Source organism: Arachis stenosperma, chromosome 8 (genome assembly GCF_014773155.1).
Source record: "Arachis stenosperma cultivar V10309 chromosome 8, arast.V10309.gnm1.PFL2, whole genome shotgun sequence".
NCBI classification, from domain to species: Eukaryota; Viridiplantae; Streptophyta; class Magnoliopsida; order Fabales; family Fabaceae; genus Arachis; species Arachis stenosperma.
In genome coordinates this window covers 5,604,469-5,622,434 of record NC_080384.1, presented here as the reverse complement: position 1 = coordinate 5,622,434, position 17,966 = coordinate 5,604,469, and the positions used below count along the sequence as shown (strand labels likewise).

Here is a 17,966-nt window from a genome sequence, read left to right as displayed (position 1 = left end):
ATAAAAATATCTGAAGATTGCACAGTTTAATTTCAAGTGTTTAATTTCCAGTTTTCCACTATCATTCATCTCTTCTTCTATATATAACTCAAATTTAAATTTTGGTAAGATCAAAATTTATATCAAATGGATTGCACAGTTGCACAATGCACTAATAAAACCGATTGTTATTGTTGACTATTTTTGTTTTACAAATTAAATTGGATTTTTTTCTATCTTTCACCTCTAAATCAGCAATATTAGTTGTTTTTGAATTTTAAAAATAGGATTGCTATCAAGATAAGTTTTCATTTATGATTGAAGGAGGAAATAATTTAGATTGATAGATGGATTATTTAAAAAAAAATAGTTTAATAAATAGATAGATAGATGGAACTGAAATTGGAGAGTTTTTTAATTTTGATATGGAAGTAACGATTGTGTATAACAGGCTTATGGGGGAATTGGATGTATCACTGAGTTGTGATGTCGGCATAACTGAAATCGGACGGACCGATTTAGGAGTCTGAAATTGGACGGACCGATTTCTAGTAATCGGAGGAAAGCAAATCGGTGGGTCTGATTTGCTGCACCATGCCAGGTGGCGTGCATGCAAGCCATTCCTCCGTCGGTTTGGTTGAAAGGAAGCAAGTTAATATCCCAACTTCATAACTTCACCTTTCCCTTTCACCCTCATCTCTTCTTCTTTCTCTTTGTTCTCCATCACTCTCATCTCTTTTCCTCTGTGTTCCCCAACCCCACCACCATTGTTGGACCACTAGAAACACCAGAAAAATTTGGAAAAATGCCCAAAAGAAGAAAAATCAAAGATGTAAATCAACCAGAGCTTCATATTGCTAATTATCTTGGACATCCTAATTATGTAAGTTTCTATTTTTTAATATTTTAATTTAATAATTAAATAATAATAGTGATAAAATTTTACTATTTTTAATAACAATATATATTATTATAGCACTAAGTAGAGATTAATAATATATATATGTATATGGTTACTGTTAATGATATATATGTATGATATGGTTATGATTACTGTTAGATATTAGACATAGAAATTGAACTTGAGTTAATTAGTTAGTTAGTGTTTATCCCTTTAAAGCTTTCACAATAGATAATAAATGTTAGGTTTTTTATTTGATTTGAATTTATTGAATAATATGTTGAAATGAAATGAAGATCTGTATATAAATTTAAAATTTAAAATTTAATTTCTTTTATTATTATTATTATTATTATTATTATTATTATTATTATTATTATTATCCGTGGAGTAACAGCAGGCACGGACCCGGGCACTTGCCCCAAGTGACATTTGATATTTTTAAACCCAATATATATATATATATATAATATGCTCCTACTTTAAATTTTAAATGACTCTACTACAAATAAACTAAGCCCAATTATTAAAAGTCTAAGTCCATTTTATTTTTTTATGATTTTGACTATTAGTTAACCTAATTAAATTTAGTCTTCTTCTGTTTTTAAATCCTAACCGTCACTCATTTATTCTCTTAAACCCTTTTCTTAGTTTCATATTTTTAATCTTCTTTTTCTATTCCTTGTCTAGTGGTCATCTTCTCTTCATCAAAAGGTAAATTTTAAATTCTCTATTTTATTTTATATAGCTCTCTATGACTCTATGTATCTTTCAATTTCATTGTTTCTCTTTTTGATATTTTCAATTACAAATTTTAATTCAAACAATTATAGTTTAGGTATTAATCTATTTTTTATTCTTTTCATGAATTTATATATTTTATTTTATTCTCAATTTAGTGATCCTTATTATTTATTTGTTTATCTTTCGTTCTATTCTATTATATGTAATTAGATTGCATATAAATTTTTAAAGTGAATTGATCAATTTAGAATATATTTTTATTTTTAGAAATAGTAATGGAGAATATTTCAAAAGAAAGCTACCACTAGAATCTGAAATCACTCCATTAGTCTTTTCTAATAAAAAGAAGTTCTTAGAATTTAATGTGGAAAGTCTGGTAGCTGATCCTGGACAACGACCCAAAATTTCAAATTATGATCCAAATGTCAGAGATGAAGTTAGCTTATTTGCAAAAAGGTCCTTGCCAACCAAGAGAACATGATTTTCCACAAATATATTTTGGAACTTCTCTCCGTAGATTTAATGATGATTGGTTTGATGAATTTGGCAATTGGTTGGAATATAGTATTTCAAAAGATGCTGTATTTTGTCTCTGTTGCTATCTTATGAAACCTGATGGTGCGAGTGGTGATGCTTTTGTAAAAGAGGGCTTTTCAAATTGGAAAAAGAAGGAGCGATTACAAACACATGTTGGAAATCATGATAGTGCTTATAATCAAGCTTGAAGAAAATGCGAAGCACTCATGAAGCAAAAACAACATATTGAAGTTGTTTTTCAAAAGCATTTAGACCAAGCTAAAAGAGATTACCGAACTCACTTAACAGCAACAATTGAGTGCATTAGGTTCTTATTGCGACAAGGATTGGCCTTTCGTGGTGATGATGAATCGCACAATTCAAATAATCAAGGTAATTTTTTGGAGCTTCTTGACTTTCTTGCTCAACATAATACAGAGATTGATCGTGTTTTCAAAAATGCTCGTGGAAACCTTAAGCTAGTAGCACCTAAAATTCAAAAAGATATTGTTAGAGTTGCTGCAAGTGAAACTACTAAAGTTATTATTGATGATCTTGGAGATGATTTATTTGCTGTTTTAGTTGATGAAGCTCGAGACATTTCTGTTAAAGAGCAAATGGCTATTTGTTTGCGGTATGTGAACAAAGAAGGGATTGTAATGGAGCGATTTCTTGGCCTTGTCCATGTTTCTAGCACAAATGCGTTGTCGTTAAAAGTAGCTTTGGAATCTTTATTAACAAAGCATAATTTAAGTTTAGCAAGAATACGTGGACAAGGTTACGATGGAGCTACTAATATGCAGGGAGAATTTAATGGCTTAAAAAGTTTGATCTTGAAAGAACATGCTTGTGCTTTTTATGTTCATTGTTTTGCTCACCAACTTCAATTAGCACTTGTGGTTGTTGCAAAGAAACAGGTTGAAATTGCACTACTTTTTAATTTGCTTGCTAGTTTGTGCAATATTGTTGGAGCTTCTTGTAAACGTAAAGACATGCTTCGTGAAAGTCAAATGCAAAAGACAATTGTTGCATTACAAAATGGAGATGTTTCCAGTGGGCGTGGCTTACATCAAGAAACAACATTGAAAAGGGCAGGTGATACTCGATGGGGCTCACATTATGGTACAATACTTAGCTTGATTTCTATTTTTTCTTCCGTGGTAGAAGTTCTTGAAGTTATTGAGGAAGATAGAAATAATCCTGAACAAAGAGCTGAAGCATGCCAATTATTGAATCATATTCAATCTTTTGAATTTGTATTCAATTTACATTTGATGAAAAGTATATTAGGAGTTACTGATGAGTTGTCTCAAGCTCTACAAAGAAGTGATCAAGACATTATAAATGCTATGACATTGGTTAAAGTGTCCAAGCAACGATTGCAAAGTATAAGAGACGATGGTTGGTCCTCTTTGCTCAACGAAGTTTTACTATTTTGTGATAGTCACAATATTCTTGCTCCAAATATGAATGATATATTTGTAACACAAGGAAGATCAAGGCGCAAAATCCAAAAGGTCTCAAACTTGCATCATTTTCAAGTTGAATTATTTTATCAAGTGATTGATAGACAACTTCAAGAGCTTAACAATCGTTTTATAGAGGTAAATACCGAGCTACTTCTTTGTATAGCTTGTTTGAATCCAAGTGACTCATTTTTTGCATTTGATAAGGAGAAGTTGCTTCGTTTAGCTGAATTTATCCACATGAATTCTCTTCTACTCAACTTTTGGCACTTGATAGTCAACTTGAGAATTTTATATTGGATATGCGTCTTGATGATCAATTCTCAAATAAATGGAATCAGTGGACTATCTCAAAAGTTAGTTGAGACAAAAAAGCATATTGTTTATCCATTGGTATTTCTTTTGTTGAAATTAGCTTTGATTCTACCTGTGGCAACAGCATCAGTTGAGAGATTTTCTGCTATGAATATCATAAAGAGTCGACTTCGTAATCGAATGATGATGTGGTTGAATGATTGTTTAGTTACAATATAGAAAGAGAGACATTCAATCAAGTTGATAATGAAACAATTATTCAACATTTTCAAAATATGAAAACAAGAAGAGTACCTTCAAGATTTGAAGCGAAAAGTTAGCAGCTAATGTAATTTTTGGTTTTTTTTTGTATTCAAATAATTAATGTGCACTTTTATATTTTTAAATTTAAATTAATATATATTTTGATAATAATGTGTATTATTTTTGCCCCCCACCATAAATTTTTTGGGTCCGTCACTGAGTAACAATAATGAAAAATTTTATTATTTTTATATTATTATTATTATTGTTTTTATTATTATTATTATTATTATTATTATTATTATTATTATTATTATTATCCGTGGAGGTTAATAAAAAATTTTATTATTATTATTATTATTATTATTATTATTATTATTATTATTATTATTGTTTTTACTATAATTGTTATTATTATTATTATTATTATCCGTGAATAATTGTAATTAATTATTAGCATGATTATTATTATTATTAACGATATTACTATTATTATTATCGATATTGTCCATAGGTAATGTTAATTATTATTATTATTATTATTAACTGAGTATAATTTAGACAAATAATTAGGCATATTTATTAATTTGTATGTTTACAAATGTATGTATGTTTGATAGGCAGATTATATTATTGTAAGTAGGGACATGTAAGAGAAATTATATTATTATTACTATACTTATTATGCTGGAATTCGTAAAGGAACTGTGATTTTGTAGGGTTCACGCTTGTTGGTATGTGATCATTTGAAGCCGCCCGATTCGTACAACCAAATTGTTGAGGCTCACTTACGGGAGACAGGTTTCTATTATGTTTCTCAAATTGGGGTAATTTAGTGTCAGTCAGCAATGATTAATGCTCTGATTGAGAGATGGCGTCCTGAGACGCACACATTTCATTTTCCAGTTGGTGAGTGTGCGGTGACATTGGAGGATGTGGCAATGATTCTCGGTCTCCCGACAAATGGTCTTCCGGTTACAGGACCAACCATGAGTTCTTTTGAGGCGATGGAAGCTGAGTGCTTGCACCATTTTGGAGTTGCGCCGACGATAAAAGAATGTAGAGGAAGTTTTATAAAGTTGACTTGGTTTAGGCGTTTGAAAGAATGCATAGTGTTGACTGATGATTTTCACATTCAGATGTATGTAAAGTGTCACATAATGTTGTTGTTTGGTACTATTTTGTTTGGAGATAAGTCTGGTGCAGCGGTGCACTGGAAATTTCTGCCGTTGCTCCGTAACTTCTCGGGGATCATACAGTTTAGTTGGGGTTCGGCATGCCTTGCGCACTTGTATAGATCATTGTGTAGGGCAACTCGCGTCGACTGCAAGGAGATGGACGGTCCTTTGACACTTTTGCTTACATGGGCTTGGATCCGGTTACCATTTCTTGCGCCGATTCCTGGCAACCCCCGATTATTTCCGATTGCAAATAGGTAAAATGAATTGATGTATGAATTGACACAAGCACTAGAATAGTTAATGAATTGCTGTATGAGTTGACAGAAGCGGTATGAATTGATGTATGAATTGACGAAAACAAGTTAATTAAGAATTTGTCTTAATGCAGGTGGCAAAACTGGGAGCGTGAAAACTATGGTTACCGGTATCATTCCGTTCCCCACTATAGGAGGTTGTTAGATGATATGCAAGAAGGACATGTATGTCATTAAAAAATATTTCATGCATTTGTTTTGTCAATGAATTTATAGTTGTTTAATCATCTGATACTGTCGGTGTGTCCAGTTTGTTTGGCAGGCTTATGGCATTGGACACGTTGGTCCAGACCTGATTCCCTTAGACATCCGTCATAATTCTGTTATTTGGAGTGCTAGGGTGCTGCTTATATCATTCGAATGCGTCGAGTGGCATGCAACTGATAGAATTAGGAGGCAATTTGGCTTGAATCAGGGTGTCCCTAATCAGCCGCGGGATCTAAGTGCATCACATGGTGAAGTACTAACTGGGCCTAAAAATCAAGATTGGGCAAATACGCACTCTGTCTGGGTGATGCAGTGGACCAACCGGTACAGTCACGTTCTAGTTGATGAAATCGTTCCTCCACATTATTCCTTGGACACTTACATGCATTGGTACCGAGGAGCTTTCGGTGATCACTTGCAATTGTTTGACCTTGTAGCACAAGAGAATCCAGAAGGGCCCCCGGTTGATATTCAAGAGAATCAACAGGAACAACCAGCGCCACAGCCACATCCACCTTCACCCCCCTCTGTCACCTCCACTGCCACAGGCACAGCAGGATGTTGAGTATTTTGCTCCATATGTTCCTCACACGCAACCATCTGATTATCTTTCACCGTCAGTACCTATACATCAGCAGTATTGGGATGGTCCACAGTTTGAGACAGGGGAGCAAGGATCGTTCTCCCAGCTGCTTGGTTTCATGGGTAGTTCAGGAGTAGGTCACTCATATTCAGGTAACTATGCGGACATCCCCGCCGACCACTGGGCACGTTCGGGTGGTGTTACTCAACCTAGGAGGTCATTGGATTTGAGACCTCGGGATCGCACTTCCTCTAATAATTCTGGAGCCAGAATGTCTGTTGATTCGAGTAGGAGTGCTGAAGCCGCGGGAGGAATTATACAGAGTCGAAACCAGGGGAGTATTCCGATGAGTCTAATTCAGGAGAGTAATATGGGAGTTGATGATGACACTGATGACTATCTAGTAGACCATCCGGAGAGTGATGGAAACCATGATGATGATGATGAGGATGAGGATGAGAATGATGATGAGGATGATTCCGAGGATGACGATGAGGACGATGACGTCGCTGATGATCCGGCCGACCAAGCTGATGAAGACCGCGCTGACAATCCAACGGCTAGTGCAGGTAACATAAAATTTTGATTATATATTCTTATATTTTATTAGTTCCAGTCTCCATGGGTTATACATTGATGCTGAATTTATATTTGATTAGTTCCACTCATTGTATGTATTGTATTTTGATAGGTACAGCCACAAGTGAAAAAGGAAAAGGCTACAATCTTAGAGAAGATCCGCCACGTCGGAGTGCTAGTCGGTATACCCCCTCCCCATTTAACAAGCTTGCCAAGAAGTGCAAAAAGTTATGCACAGGTTTAAAGTGGACAGCGAAAAAATGATGTGTTTCATGTTGTTAATTAAGGTTTATGGGTTGGTTGTATTACTTAGGATGTTGTTACTATTTAATGTTGACTGTGTATAAAATTAGGGACATTGTATTACTTAGTTTAGTTAGTTTGCTGTTAGTATTTAGTATTGCTATTTTTGGATTGGTTCTATTACTTACATTGTTGTTACTGTGATTGATGTTACTTTGCTATTTTAATTAGGTTGTAATGATCGATATTTTTATTCAAACTATTATAGATATCTTTATTTTATTTTTTATATTTAAATAACTATTATTTTAATTTTCAATAATTTGCTTTGTGAACCAAGTCATCCCCCTGGTACGCATCCATTGTTTCAAAGTGAACCACTGCTGACGACTCCTTGTGACACATGGCCTCAAACCATATGGGTAAAGCTTCATACGATGCCTCCCAACCTCCGAAAATTGACTCAACCGCCTTCTGCTAACCAAGCTTTCCTATTGCTGATGGTGTAGTTAAACTTCGACTGGACTTCCACAATGACTGATTTCACCTTCAAAGATGGGTCAACCTCTACCAACGGCTTAATTGCTTCTACAACTGTCTTGGAGTCCAGTTTCGAATGGTCTTGAGAAATTGTCGACCGGGTACAAGTGTGACTACCATTGTACCTCCTTATCTCCCAGCAGTACTTCTTCTGCATTTTCGTAACCCTGATCAGCCAATCACAACCTTTGCCATATTGTGTACATTTAACATAGAATGTCGTCGGTTCCGACTCATAAACCCGATAGTCTACCCCTCTACGGATGGTATAGTCTTTCATTGCCTTGATTACTTCCTCCCTTGAACTGAATTCCATCCCCACCGTAAATTCACCGTCGGCCACAACAGAAAGCTCTGCCACAATCACACCGCAGGAAATATATATTCATAAATAATCATTACATACATATATATATATATATATATATATATATATTATATATATATATATATATATATATATATCTTAACAAATAAAATCCTCCTATAATAGTCTTTACATTCCCTATTCTATCTACATAGAGAACTAGTAATTAATATATTAATCAAATGGTATGGTAACAAACGGCATACCTGCATTCATATATTGCGGAAACTCAGCTGCATTCATCGCTTCCAAATCCAACGACCGCATGAAAGAAGGCTCCTGAAACGGAAGCGAGTTTGCTAGTGCATTATCAACCTCCGCCACATCTGGGTTCATGGGGCCGTAAGCTCCATCTTCGTTTTCACCTGGACCAACGATCTCATAGTTACTTTCAAAATCCTCATCGCTACCACTATCATAATCTTCGACTTCAATATTTCGGTCCACTTCAAATTGCTCGAACTCAATATACAACTCGATGCACGATATTCGCCGGCGATTCTCAATATACATTGAAAATATTTCCTACATACTCGCTTCATCTGTCACGTATTTCGTCTGAAAATGGACGAATCCACCAAACACAGGTAAATGATACCTGTACAAAATACACGATATTCTTTCTGATCTTTCTGAATGTATCTTCTCACAAATCACACCTTTCAATTCATCCAATGACAATGTGAACGGAATAACAACATCTACTGGATTTTGACATACAAATTGAACTCCCTCATATGTTTCTAACAAAATCTGTCCATAACAATAAATTTTTAATATAACTTTATCATCCATAATATCAAACTACTTTAAACAGTCTCACTCTCAATAAAATCTAATATACAAAAATAAAGAAAAATGAAAGAAGAGGAAGAACATCACCGGATTGCAGACACTCACGGACTGAAGAAGAAGAAGAAGAATTGGGGTTCTGCGTACAATCTTCGTTTATGTACGCATGAGTCGCTTAATCGGATGGATCGACCGGTTCATTCACAAATTTTCACGCACTAGAAATCGCTGCCACCGATTTCTCAGCAGCTGATTTACCTTGCAGCAAATCGGTGGGTCCGATTTAGTCTCCTAAGGATCAAAATTTTTTGCTGACCCACAAATTCCTGGGACCGATTTGTAGTTTTTTGCTGATCCACAAATTCCTGGAACCGATTTGTGGTCTCCTGGATTCGAGTAGCAACAAATCAGTGCGTCCGATTTTATAAAACATATACAAACCAACCCAAAATCGGTCAGTCCAATTAGACTCCCTTTTTCTCAAAAATAAATCAGACGGTCTGATTTCATCCCCCATCTAACTTCAGCTTTCTGCCGTCATAACCTTGTATAATATCCACAACCTCCATAACGCTGCGTTACTCACATTCCGTTATCATATTGAAAAAAAAAAACAGCCGAAATTGGAAGCATGGTTTCCTTGTGTGGGAAGTGGAAATAAAAAAGAAAGGGACTGACTTGAAGGAATAATAAAACAATCAAAAATTGTTAAGCATAAGCGTTAAGCGGCCGAGCAATGAGGCAATGACACAGAGGCAAAGAGTAGTCACGTGAGTGGCACGCATACATCACCGTATAGTATCCGAATAGAAGTAGACACATACAACATACTAATACACTATTTTATTTTTATTTTAAAATATTAAAGGAAGAGAGAGAGAGAGAGAGAGTAAAAAAAGAAAATAAAGAGAAATTAGTAGGTGTTTGTTTAGGGAGCGAGAAAAGAGGAGGAAACAATGGGCGAGGTATCTGAAACGATGACGAAGAAGAAGAAGAAGGGACGCCCATCCCTTTTGGATCTTCAAAAGCGATCCCTCAAGAAGCAACAACAGCAACAGCAACAGCAGCAACAACAGAATCAACGACACGCCGTTTCGAGAAACGCCAAAAACGGCACCATCGTCGACGACGACGATGACGAGCGCAAGCAGAAGAAGCACAAACTCCTCGTCGGACTCAATCCCCACCTCCAACACCACAGCCACCACGCCACCGCCGCATTATCCCCTTCCAATTCTCTCCCCAGCGGCGATCCCGATGACGCCGCCACGCGCAAGAGGCGCAGAATTGACGCTTCCTTCCACGGATCAGACGAAGCCGTGAGTGCCTCACATTATTCATCTCTTCAATTATTGATTTTCCCCTCTCATATATACAGTTAGATTTTGTTTGTTGTTGTTGTGGGGTCTTACAATTGGGGCAAAAAAAAAACCGAAATTTATTCCCTTTTGGGATTTCGCGCGTATTATTTCCTTTTTTATTTTTTAATTTTTTTATGAGTTGAACTCGTTGAATTGTGAACCAGTAGATGCGTGTGCTTGAGTTTGACCGTTTAGGTTTTGATATTAATTTTATTCCTAATTTTTTTTTGGGCGAGGGGAGGGGGGTGGGGTAGTCGCACTGGTGCTGCCGCTTCTTCTTTCTTTTTCCCTCTTAATTTAAATCCCTTCATTATTTATCCGCACAAAGTGCACGGATATGCCTAAAAGCTTCAATTTGTCTTATCTCTCAGTATTCTCTGTTTCTTTTTTTTTGTTTTTTCAATTTTTTAAATCCTGTCTCTGATCTGTTCAACTTTTTTTTCTTCTCGTTTTTGTATTTTTCTTGCTTCCACCCAACCAACCACTCACTACCTGGTTACTGCATGTGGGTTTGTGACACTTTCCTTAAATTTGATGTGCTTTCTTAGTTTTCGATCCTGTTAAGGATAAACCAGAGTGTGTTAAAAAAAGGGGGTTAGTATAAAATGAGTAGCACATGGCTTTTTGGGATTTGATGATGGGATGATTTTTGCAGGATGGAAAGCTTCCGAAAGCGACTGACAGTAAACATGGTATGAAGCTATAAGGAAATGATTTTTTTTGCCCTCGAAAAATCTCATTCCCTTGGTGCAAGGTGCGTAGTGGGGGAATATTAATGGCGATTTTTTATAAATATATTATGTGTTTGACAGGTTCGCAGGGTGAATCCGGTCCCACTACACCTTTGCCAGACAAAAAGCTCTTGCTGTTTATCCTTGATAGGCTTCAAAAGTATGACTATTGTTTCTTTCTCCCTTTTCTTTTTTTTCCCCTCCTTTTTTCATCCCGGGTTTTGTTCTTTTACTTGAGAATTTGACAGATTGTGTTTTCTACTGTTCATCCATTTTGCAGAAAGGACACTCATGGGGTATTCTCTGAGCCTGTGGATCCAGAAGAGGTGCTTGTTTTTCTGATGCTTGCATATATATGATATTTCGGTTCTGGAAATCTGAATTCCCGTAACTTGAGTTGACATAAAGAAACACTGTTGATGCAGCTTCCTGATTATCATGATATCATTAGACACCCTATGGATTTTGGAACTGTGAGGAAGAAGTTGGATGGTGGACTTTACACCAACTTGGATCAATTTGAGGTTTGTGCTGTAGTTTTTACCCGCTTTTGTAGAAAATATATGGGACTTGCTTCTGAGATCAAAGTCCCGTGGATTTTAGCTCGTTTAAGGAGGTTGTGTGGTCCACTTCATGATGGATGAACCCTCCCCCTCTGTGTTTCCTCCTCCCACTTTTCACCAAATTTGTATCAGTTTTTCAGTGACCTCCAAGGCTTAGTCCAGCACTACTTTCTCTTCTCTTCTCATCCTTTTATGAATTCCAATCCATTCACTCAGCCAGCTGTTGTTGTTTTCGTTTTGGATGCTGGTTGTTATGTAGGAAATTGGAAGTTGTTTTTGTCCAAAGACTGAAAAAGATTGGTAAACCAAAAGAACTGTTATTTTTGGTGTTGGATAATATTTCCACTTGGATTTCATGATTTTTTTTACGGAGTTTTGAATACTACTCCCATCATTTATCTAGAAACTTCAGCCTTTTGTATTAAAGGTTTATTGTCAAATAGTGCTGAATTAAGTCCTGATGTGTTGTCATTATTGATCTGTAATTCTTTTTCTATTGTTTGGCTTGACATCATTATAAACCCAAGCCTTGACTGTCATTTGCCTTCTTACCTATTTAGACACACTGATTGCTAAATTTTGGTAAATTACCTTGCTCATCATAGCAGATTTTGCATTTTTTTATACTTATATACCTTTCTGGTAGCTTAGGCCATTCAGATGGTTTGGATTTTTCGTACTACAATTGATCTTTGAGTTAGTATTTCTTAATAGTCTGATAAAATTTTGTGACACTGCTTCATTCTTGCAGAGTGATGTGCTTCTGATATGCTCAAATGCAATGCAATATAATTCACCAGATACTATTTACTATCGACAGGTTTGGTGAAGTCTTGAAACTATATTAATTTTGATTTTTTATTATTTGTTTGTTATATTCTAAAGACCGAACCTTTTTCTTAGGCTCGGGCCATGCAAGAAATTGCAAGGAAGGACTTTGAGAATCTCAGACAAGATAGTGATGATAGTGAACCACAACCTAAAATTGTGCAGAGAGGAAGGCCACCAGGCAAGCACAATAGAAAGTCACTGGCCATGTCTCCCGCAGAGCGCATTGCTCCTGAATCTTCATCCGATGCAACCCTTGCTTCTGTTGGGGATATTGCCAGTGGCTCCAATGGTTATAATCTAAGAAAAGTGCTTAGTAAATTTCAGCCTGCGGATTCATCAACTAGGGCCTCCCACAACAATTTTAACAGTGGAGGTACAAGCTGGACATCTGAATGGGAGAATGAATTTCCAGGTTAGCATGTGGATCAACATCTTCCTGGTGCTTTTTCAGTTCCATCTTTTTGACCCTGGTTAAACAAATTCCCACTATTATATTTTTCTTGCAGCTTCTGTTCTAAAAGCTGTGTTAAGGTACGGAAAGAAGCAGTTTGCGGTTGATGAGACCAGGCGTGATACTTACAATTGTCCAGTGCCTTCACGCAATGAACCACCAGTATTGACTACAGTTGAAGATGAATTCAAGCAACTACTTGCGGTATGAACTTTTCTTATTGCTTTTTCTCTTTTTCTTGTTTTCCTGAACTAGATAAAACAAAATTGGAAGCATATATTAAGTATAAAGTCATCTTTTGCTTCTTACTTAGTTTTTTTTCAACATCAGGTTGGTTTACATGCAAAGCATAGCTATGCAAGGAGCCTAGCCCATTTTGCTGCAGATCTTGGTCCTGTTGTTTGGAAGATTGCTTCCCAGAAAATCAGCAGTGTTTTACCAAAAGGACACGAGTTTGGTCCTGGATGGGTAAGTGAAGATGAAGTGTCAGAGAGGCAAAATCTCCCAGTTTGTGATGAAGAGAGAACTTCAGACCCTTGTTTACCAGAGGATCATAGAAGTAATTTTTCTTCTTCATCTGGATCATTCCTTGTTTCAAATAGATCATGCTTACAAGGTGGTGAAATGGTAATTAACAGAGAATTGAATTACCAAAGTGAGTTGAATCCACTCAGCAGGGCTAGTGGTGGTATGGAATCCATGGTTCCTATGAGGATTCAGCAGGAACTGATGGCGCACTCTGATGATTTTGGTTCAGCTGGCCGGTTATGTTCAAATGTATCATCTCAAATGAAGATGGTAAGACTTGCTGACTTAACTGGTTCGTCCTCCAGTGTTGGAAATGCTCCCCAGATGTTAGACACGGATCACATAAACAGCCTTCCTAGCCACACGGCACCGACAATTATTAATCAGCCTCTTAAGGCTCAGGTTTTAAACAAGTTTAGTCAATTAGATTCCAGTAATTTGATGGCTCGGGAATCTGGATTCGAGCCACAAAGTTCATCGCAAGGATATGCTGGAAAAGCTTCATGGCCGGGAATGGAAGTTCCCATTCGACACAATTCTATTTCGCTCGGAACATCAAATTCATCTAGTTCCAATATGGAGACCGGTTCTCAGCTGCATCCAAATTTGGCATTGCAGCTCTGATTATATACTATTTTCTCCTATATGATGGCTCCATTTTTTTCACCCTTAATCATTTTAGTTTTTTGACTTGATATTTCAGCTTTCTATGCAAACAAGCTTAGAGTTATAGTGCGATTAACACCGGCCTAGGTCTTAGTCTCTTAGACTTGGGTGATGTTAAATGATTAATGATTAATTCTTCAACCGAGTTACTGCCGTCCTTTCATATTCAATGTAGCTAAAGGAAATAATGGAGACTTGCTACAGCCAGTGACTCAAAAACTTGCTCTTGTATTTCAATATTAGTCCCCTACACATTTGTAAAGTTCTTTTTTCTTTTTTCGACAATCTGCACACTTGACTCTGATTATTTTGTTTCTAACGCAAATTCATTATAATCAAAATGGTAATTGTAAGACCCTGAGTGATTGAGACAATTTTTTCCTTTCCCTTTTTAAGTGGATGATGGTTTCTTTTCTGTTGAAATTTGTTTGAACCTTTTTCATGTTTTACGACTCTAGCTATAACATATAAATCTAGTAAACTTTTAGTGTCACAATCAAGAAGGCATAAATCCTTGTCTAGCTTATCATAAGAGACCGTATAATATGACTTTAGGTGTGTATCCTTATCATGTTGTAACTTACATGTGCTATGTGTTTTTTCTTTGCGAATTTTTTTTTGCATTTTGATCATGATGCGAAATTATTTGAAGGCATGTCATAAGGTTCCTGATTGAAAACGCAGAAGCAAAATATATGTTTTCACTCTCACTGATGTTCAACAAGCTGTTACTGCGCTAAGCAAAAGAGGGAGCCTAGCTTCATTCTGGTAACGAAAACGAACATGCAACATCGAATGTCTATTTAGCACGATAAAAAGGAGAGGACTTAAAGAGATGCAGAGGATAAAAAGCCGTGTAATATTTGTCACATTTTGAGTGTGGTCACTTGAGGTTATCTCTTAAAATTGTTAAAAGAGAAAATTTATTGATTTGATTTGCTTTGCGTTTAACGTCACGTCTATATTGAGGTGTACTGTTAGCCGAAAATAATCTCTGTGGAGGTGTATAAATAATTCACTCAAACAGTATTCATTAGCATTGTAGTTAGTGATAATAGAATTCTATATAGAAACATTTTCACAAGTATAATAACTACCAATTAACTTAAGATGTTTGTTTACCCATCAAAACTAGGGGTGGCAAGCGGGGAAGCCCGCCCCGCCCCGCCCCGCTCCGCCCTGCCAGAAGCCCGTCCTTTGGCGGGTTGGCCTGCCCCGCCCCACCTAGTGAAGCGGTCCTAGAATCCTAGCCTGCCCCGCCTAACTGCGGGCTGGCGGGCGGGCGGGCTAAGCCCGCCAAAACTCTTCTTTTTTTTTTTTTTACTATTAACTACTAAGTAATATATATAATTTCACAACCATATTAATAAATTTATAATTTCTAATGGCATAAAAATTATATTTTTTATATTCACAAACATTAAAGTCTTTGTAATTATAAATATCTAATAAATATAATTATAAATTCTCTCCAAAGCAAAATAAACATAATCCAAAACATAATTATTATTATTGTCTCCAAAATAACATAAACATAATTCAAAACACTTAATTTTTATTTTCATACTCTTGTAAGTTAGGTTGGGGGAAGTTAGGTTTTGGCAAAAAAATTACAAAAATACCCCCTCACTAATAAAAACCTTAGCCCGGCGGGGAAGCCCGCCCCGCCCCGCCAAAGCCTGCCAAAACCCGCAATTTAAGCGGTGCGGATTAGGCGGGCTTTTGCTATTTGGCAGTCCTGATTTTCCAGCCCAACCCGTCTTTTTTAGCGGGTTACGCGGGCCGACCCGACAGATTTAGGCCCGTTTGCCACCCCTAATCAAAACTAATATGGAAACTTGAAACTGATTCTTAAAAGGATTAGGGAAGGACATTTTAATTTAGTGGCCTATATTAGTGTCTTATAAAAAGTGTGTAAATTTGTAAAATTCTACTTTAAAGTTGTACTAATTACAAAAGGGCCTGTCAGATTAAGTAAAAAATTGATGAAGTATCAGTTGAAGAATAATTATATCCTTTTGATTAATTTTTTGAAAATATTAAACAATTTTTTTAATATTATGAAAAAAATTGTATTTTGGTATCAGTATTAAAAGATAAAAAAGCTCTTTATTTTTAAAGTTTTTTAATTGTATTACAACTTAAAATTTAATTTCTATTTTAAAATATTAAAATATCTATAGAATTCATATTAAAAAAACTAAAATATTTGTTAATTACCATTAAATTTAAAATACCAAAATATTCTTTATGTAATAATTTTAAAATTACTATAACACATTTTATATGAATAATTAATATTATTTGATTTAATAGCAATTATAAATTTTAATTTAATATTAAAAAGTTTAGAACATTTTATAGTTAATTTTAAAATACCAAAACAACTTTTTTAACCATTAACCTTAAAGAACTAAAATACCATTTTAGAATAAAAATTACTTAATTGTATTAGAAATTGTAAATTTAAATTCGAAACAGTTAAAATATCATATAATTAATTTTTAAAATAACAAAATAATATTTAAGGTTAATCTAAAAAAATTAAAATACCATTATAGATTAAATTCATATTGTTTGATCGTATTAGAAATGAAAAATTCGAATTTGATTTTAACAAGACTAAAATATATACTCATTTTAAATGACTAAGATACTCTTTTTAAAATTCAAATAAAAATAAATTTTTAGTATTAATTTTGAAAAATACTAAAATATCATTTTTTATTTTTGTATTAGAAATTAATATTTAAATTTCATTATAAAAAGACTAAAATTTATATAGAGTTCATTTGAAGAGAATAAAAACTTTTCTTAACATTAATTTTTAAGTGATAAAAAATTTTGTTATAATTATAATAAATTTTATTATTATTATTATTGTTGTTGTTGTTATTGTTGTTGTTGTTACTTTTTATGACTAACACATTTTTAACAAAAATGTTTTAAATTTTTTAATGAAATTGTTTTTAGAAATGAGCAAGTGATTTATATTTGCAGTGTTTCTCTTATTAATGATGTTGGCACGTATAGAGAGTAGTACTATAGAGTCTTTAAAAATATGAGTTTCGAAGTCTCTTTAAATGTACACGTGATGGTCATATGAATGTGGTAGTCATGTAGAAGTTAATTATTGTTTTTTCATATTTTAAAATGACCCCATATTTTTCATATATTCTTAATTTATCCTAATTCATTCAGAACTTTAAAATATTTTCCCCAGGCTAAAAGCTTCCTTAAAACTTATATCATTAAATAAGATATTCGAAAAGAAAGAAAGAGAGATGCTCTGGATGAGTTACTTTGGCAAAGGTCCTGTAAATTGAAAATGGAGTCTTTCTAATTTTTTTAATATTTAAAAAAATACAGTGTGATTTTTTATTATTAATTTTATAAGTAGAGCTAAAATTAAATATGAAAAAAAATAATAAAATATAAAAAATTACAATTGACATCATCTAATTTTTTTTTCACTGAAGATGATCCATTCCCTTGTAAACTTTGTTTTTTGCGATTTTAAGAGTGTGAAAATTAAAAAGTGTGACAAATATAAGTAAGTAAAGTCAAAAATATATGATAAAAATAAATATGAACATGCTAATATGTAATAGTATTATGTGTATTTAAATATATTTAAAAAAATTTATTTTTTATTAAAATAGAATTAAACACAATAAATATGTGTGTAAGATTAATGAATATTGTATCTAAAATTTATCCTAACCACACTAATTCATCAAGTGTATGTGTTTCAAAGGATGGAAATAAAAAAAAATCTCATTCAACCCACAAGAACAGATGGAACATCAGCTCTACTTAGCTCGTCAAAAACAAAAAGTCAATCTACAACAAAACACCACGTCAC

At 34.5% G+C, this 17,966-nt stretch overlaps 2 protein-coding genes across 3 annotated transcripts; both read left to right on the top strand.

Moving 5' to 3' along the window:
* Positions 1-2,367: 2,367 nt before the first annotated feature.
* On the top strand, positions 2,368-5,000 carry LOC130945280 (uncharacterized). Its single transcript, XM_057874012.1, has 3 exons — positions 2,368-3,744; positions 4,785-4,799; positions 4,884-5,000. Exons 1-3 carry the CDS (start codon positions 2,368-2,370, stop codon positions 4,998-5,000), a joined length of 1,509 nt encoding a protein of 502 aa, XP_057729995.1.
* A 4,867-nt stretch (positions 5,001-9,867) lies between these two features.
* Positions 9,868-14,524, top strand: LOC130946277 (uncharacterized). Of its 2 annotated transcripts, XM_057874954.1 has the most exons (10): positions 9,868-10,289; positions 10,987-11,023; positions 11,144-11,222; positions 11,343-11,388; positions 11,488-11,586; positions 12,377-12,445; positions 12,529-12,868; positions 12,963-13,111; positions 13,238-13,466; positions 13,546-13,731. In XM_057874954.1, exons 1-10 carry the CDS (start codon positions 9,927-9,929, stop codon positions 13,551-13,553), a joined length of 1,419 nt encoding a protein of 472 aa, XP_057730937.1. In that variant the 5' UTR covers positions 9,868-9,926; the 3' UTR covers positions 13,554-13,731. The 2 variants fall into 2 exon arrangements, with proteins under 2 accessions (XP_057730937.1, XP_057730936.1); XM_057874953.1 differs by having other exon boundaries at positions 13,238-14,524.
* Positions 14,525-17,966: the final 3,442 nt, after the last annotated feature.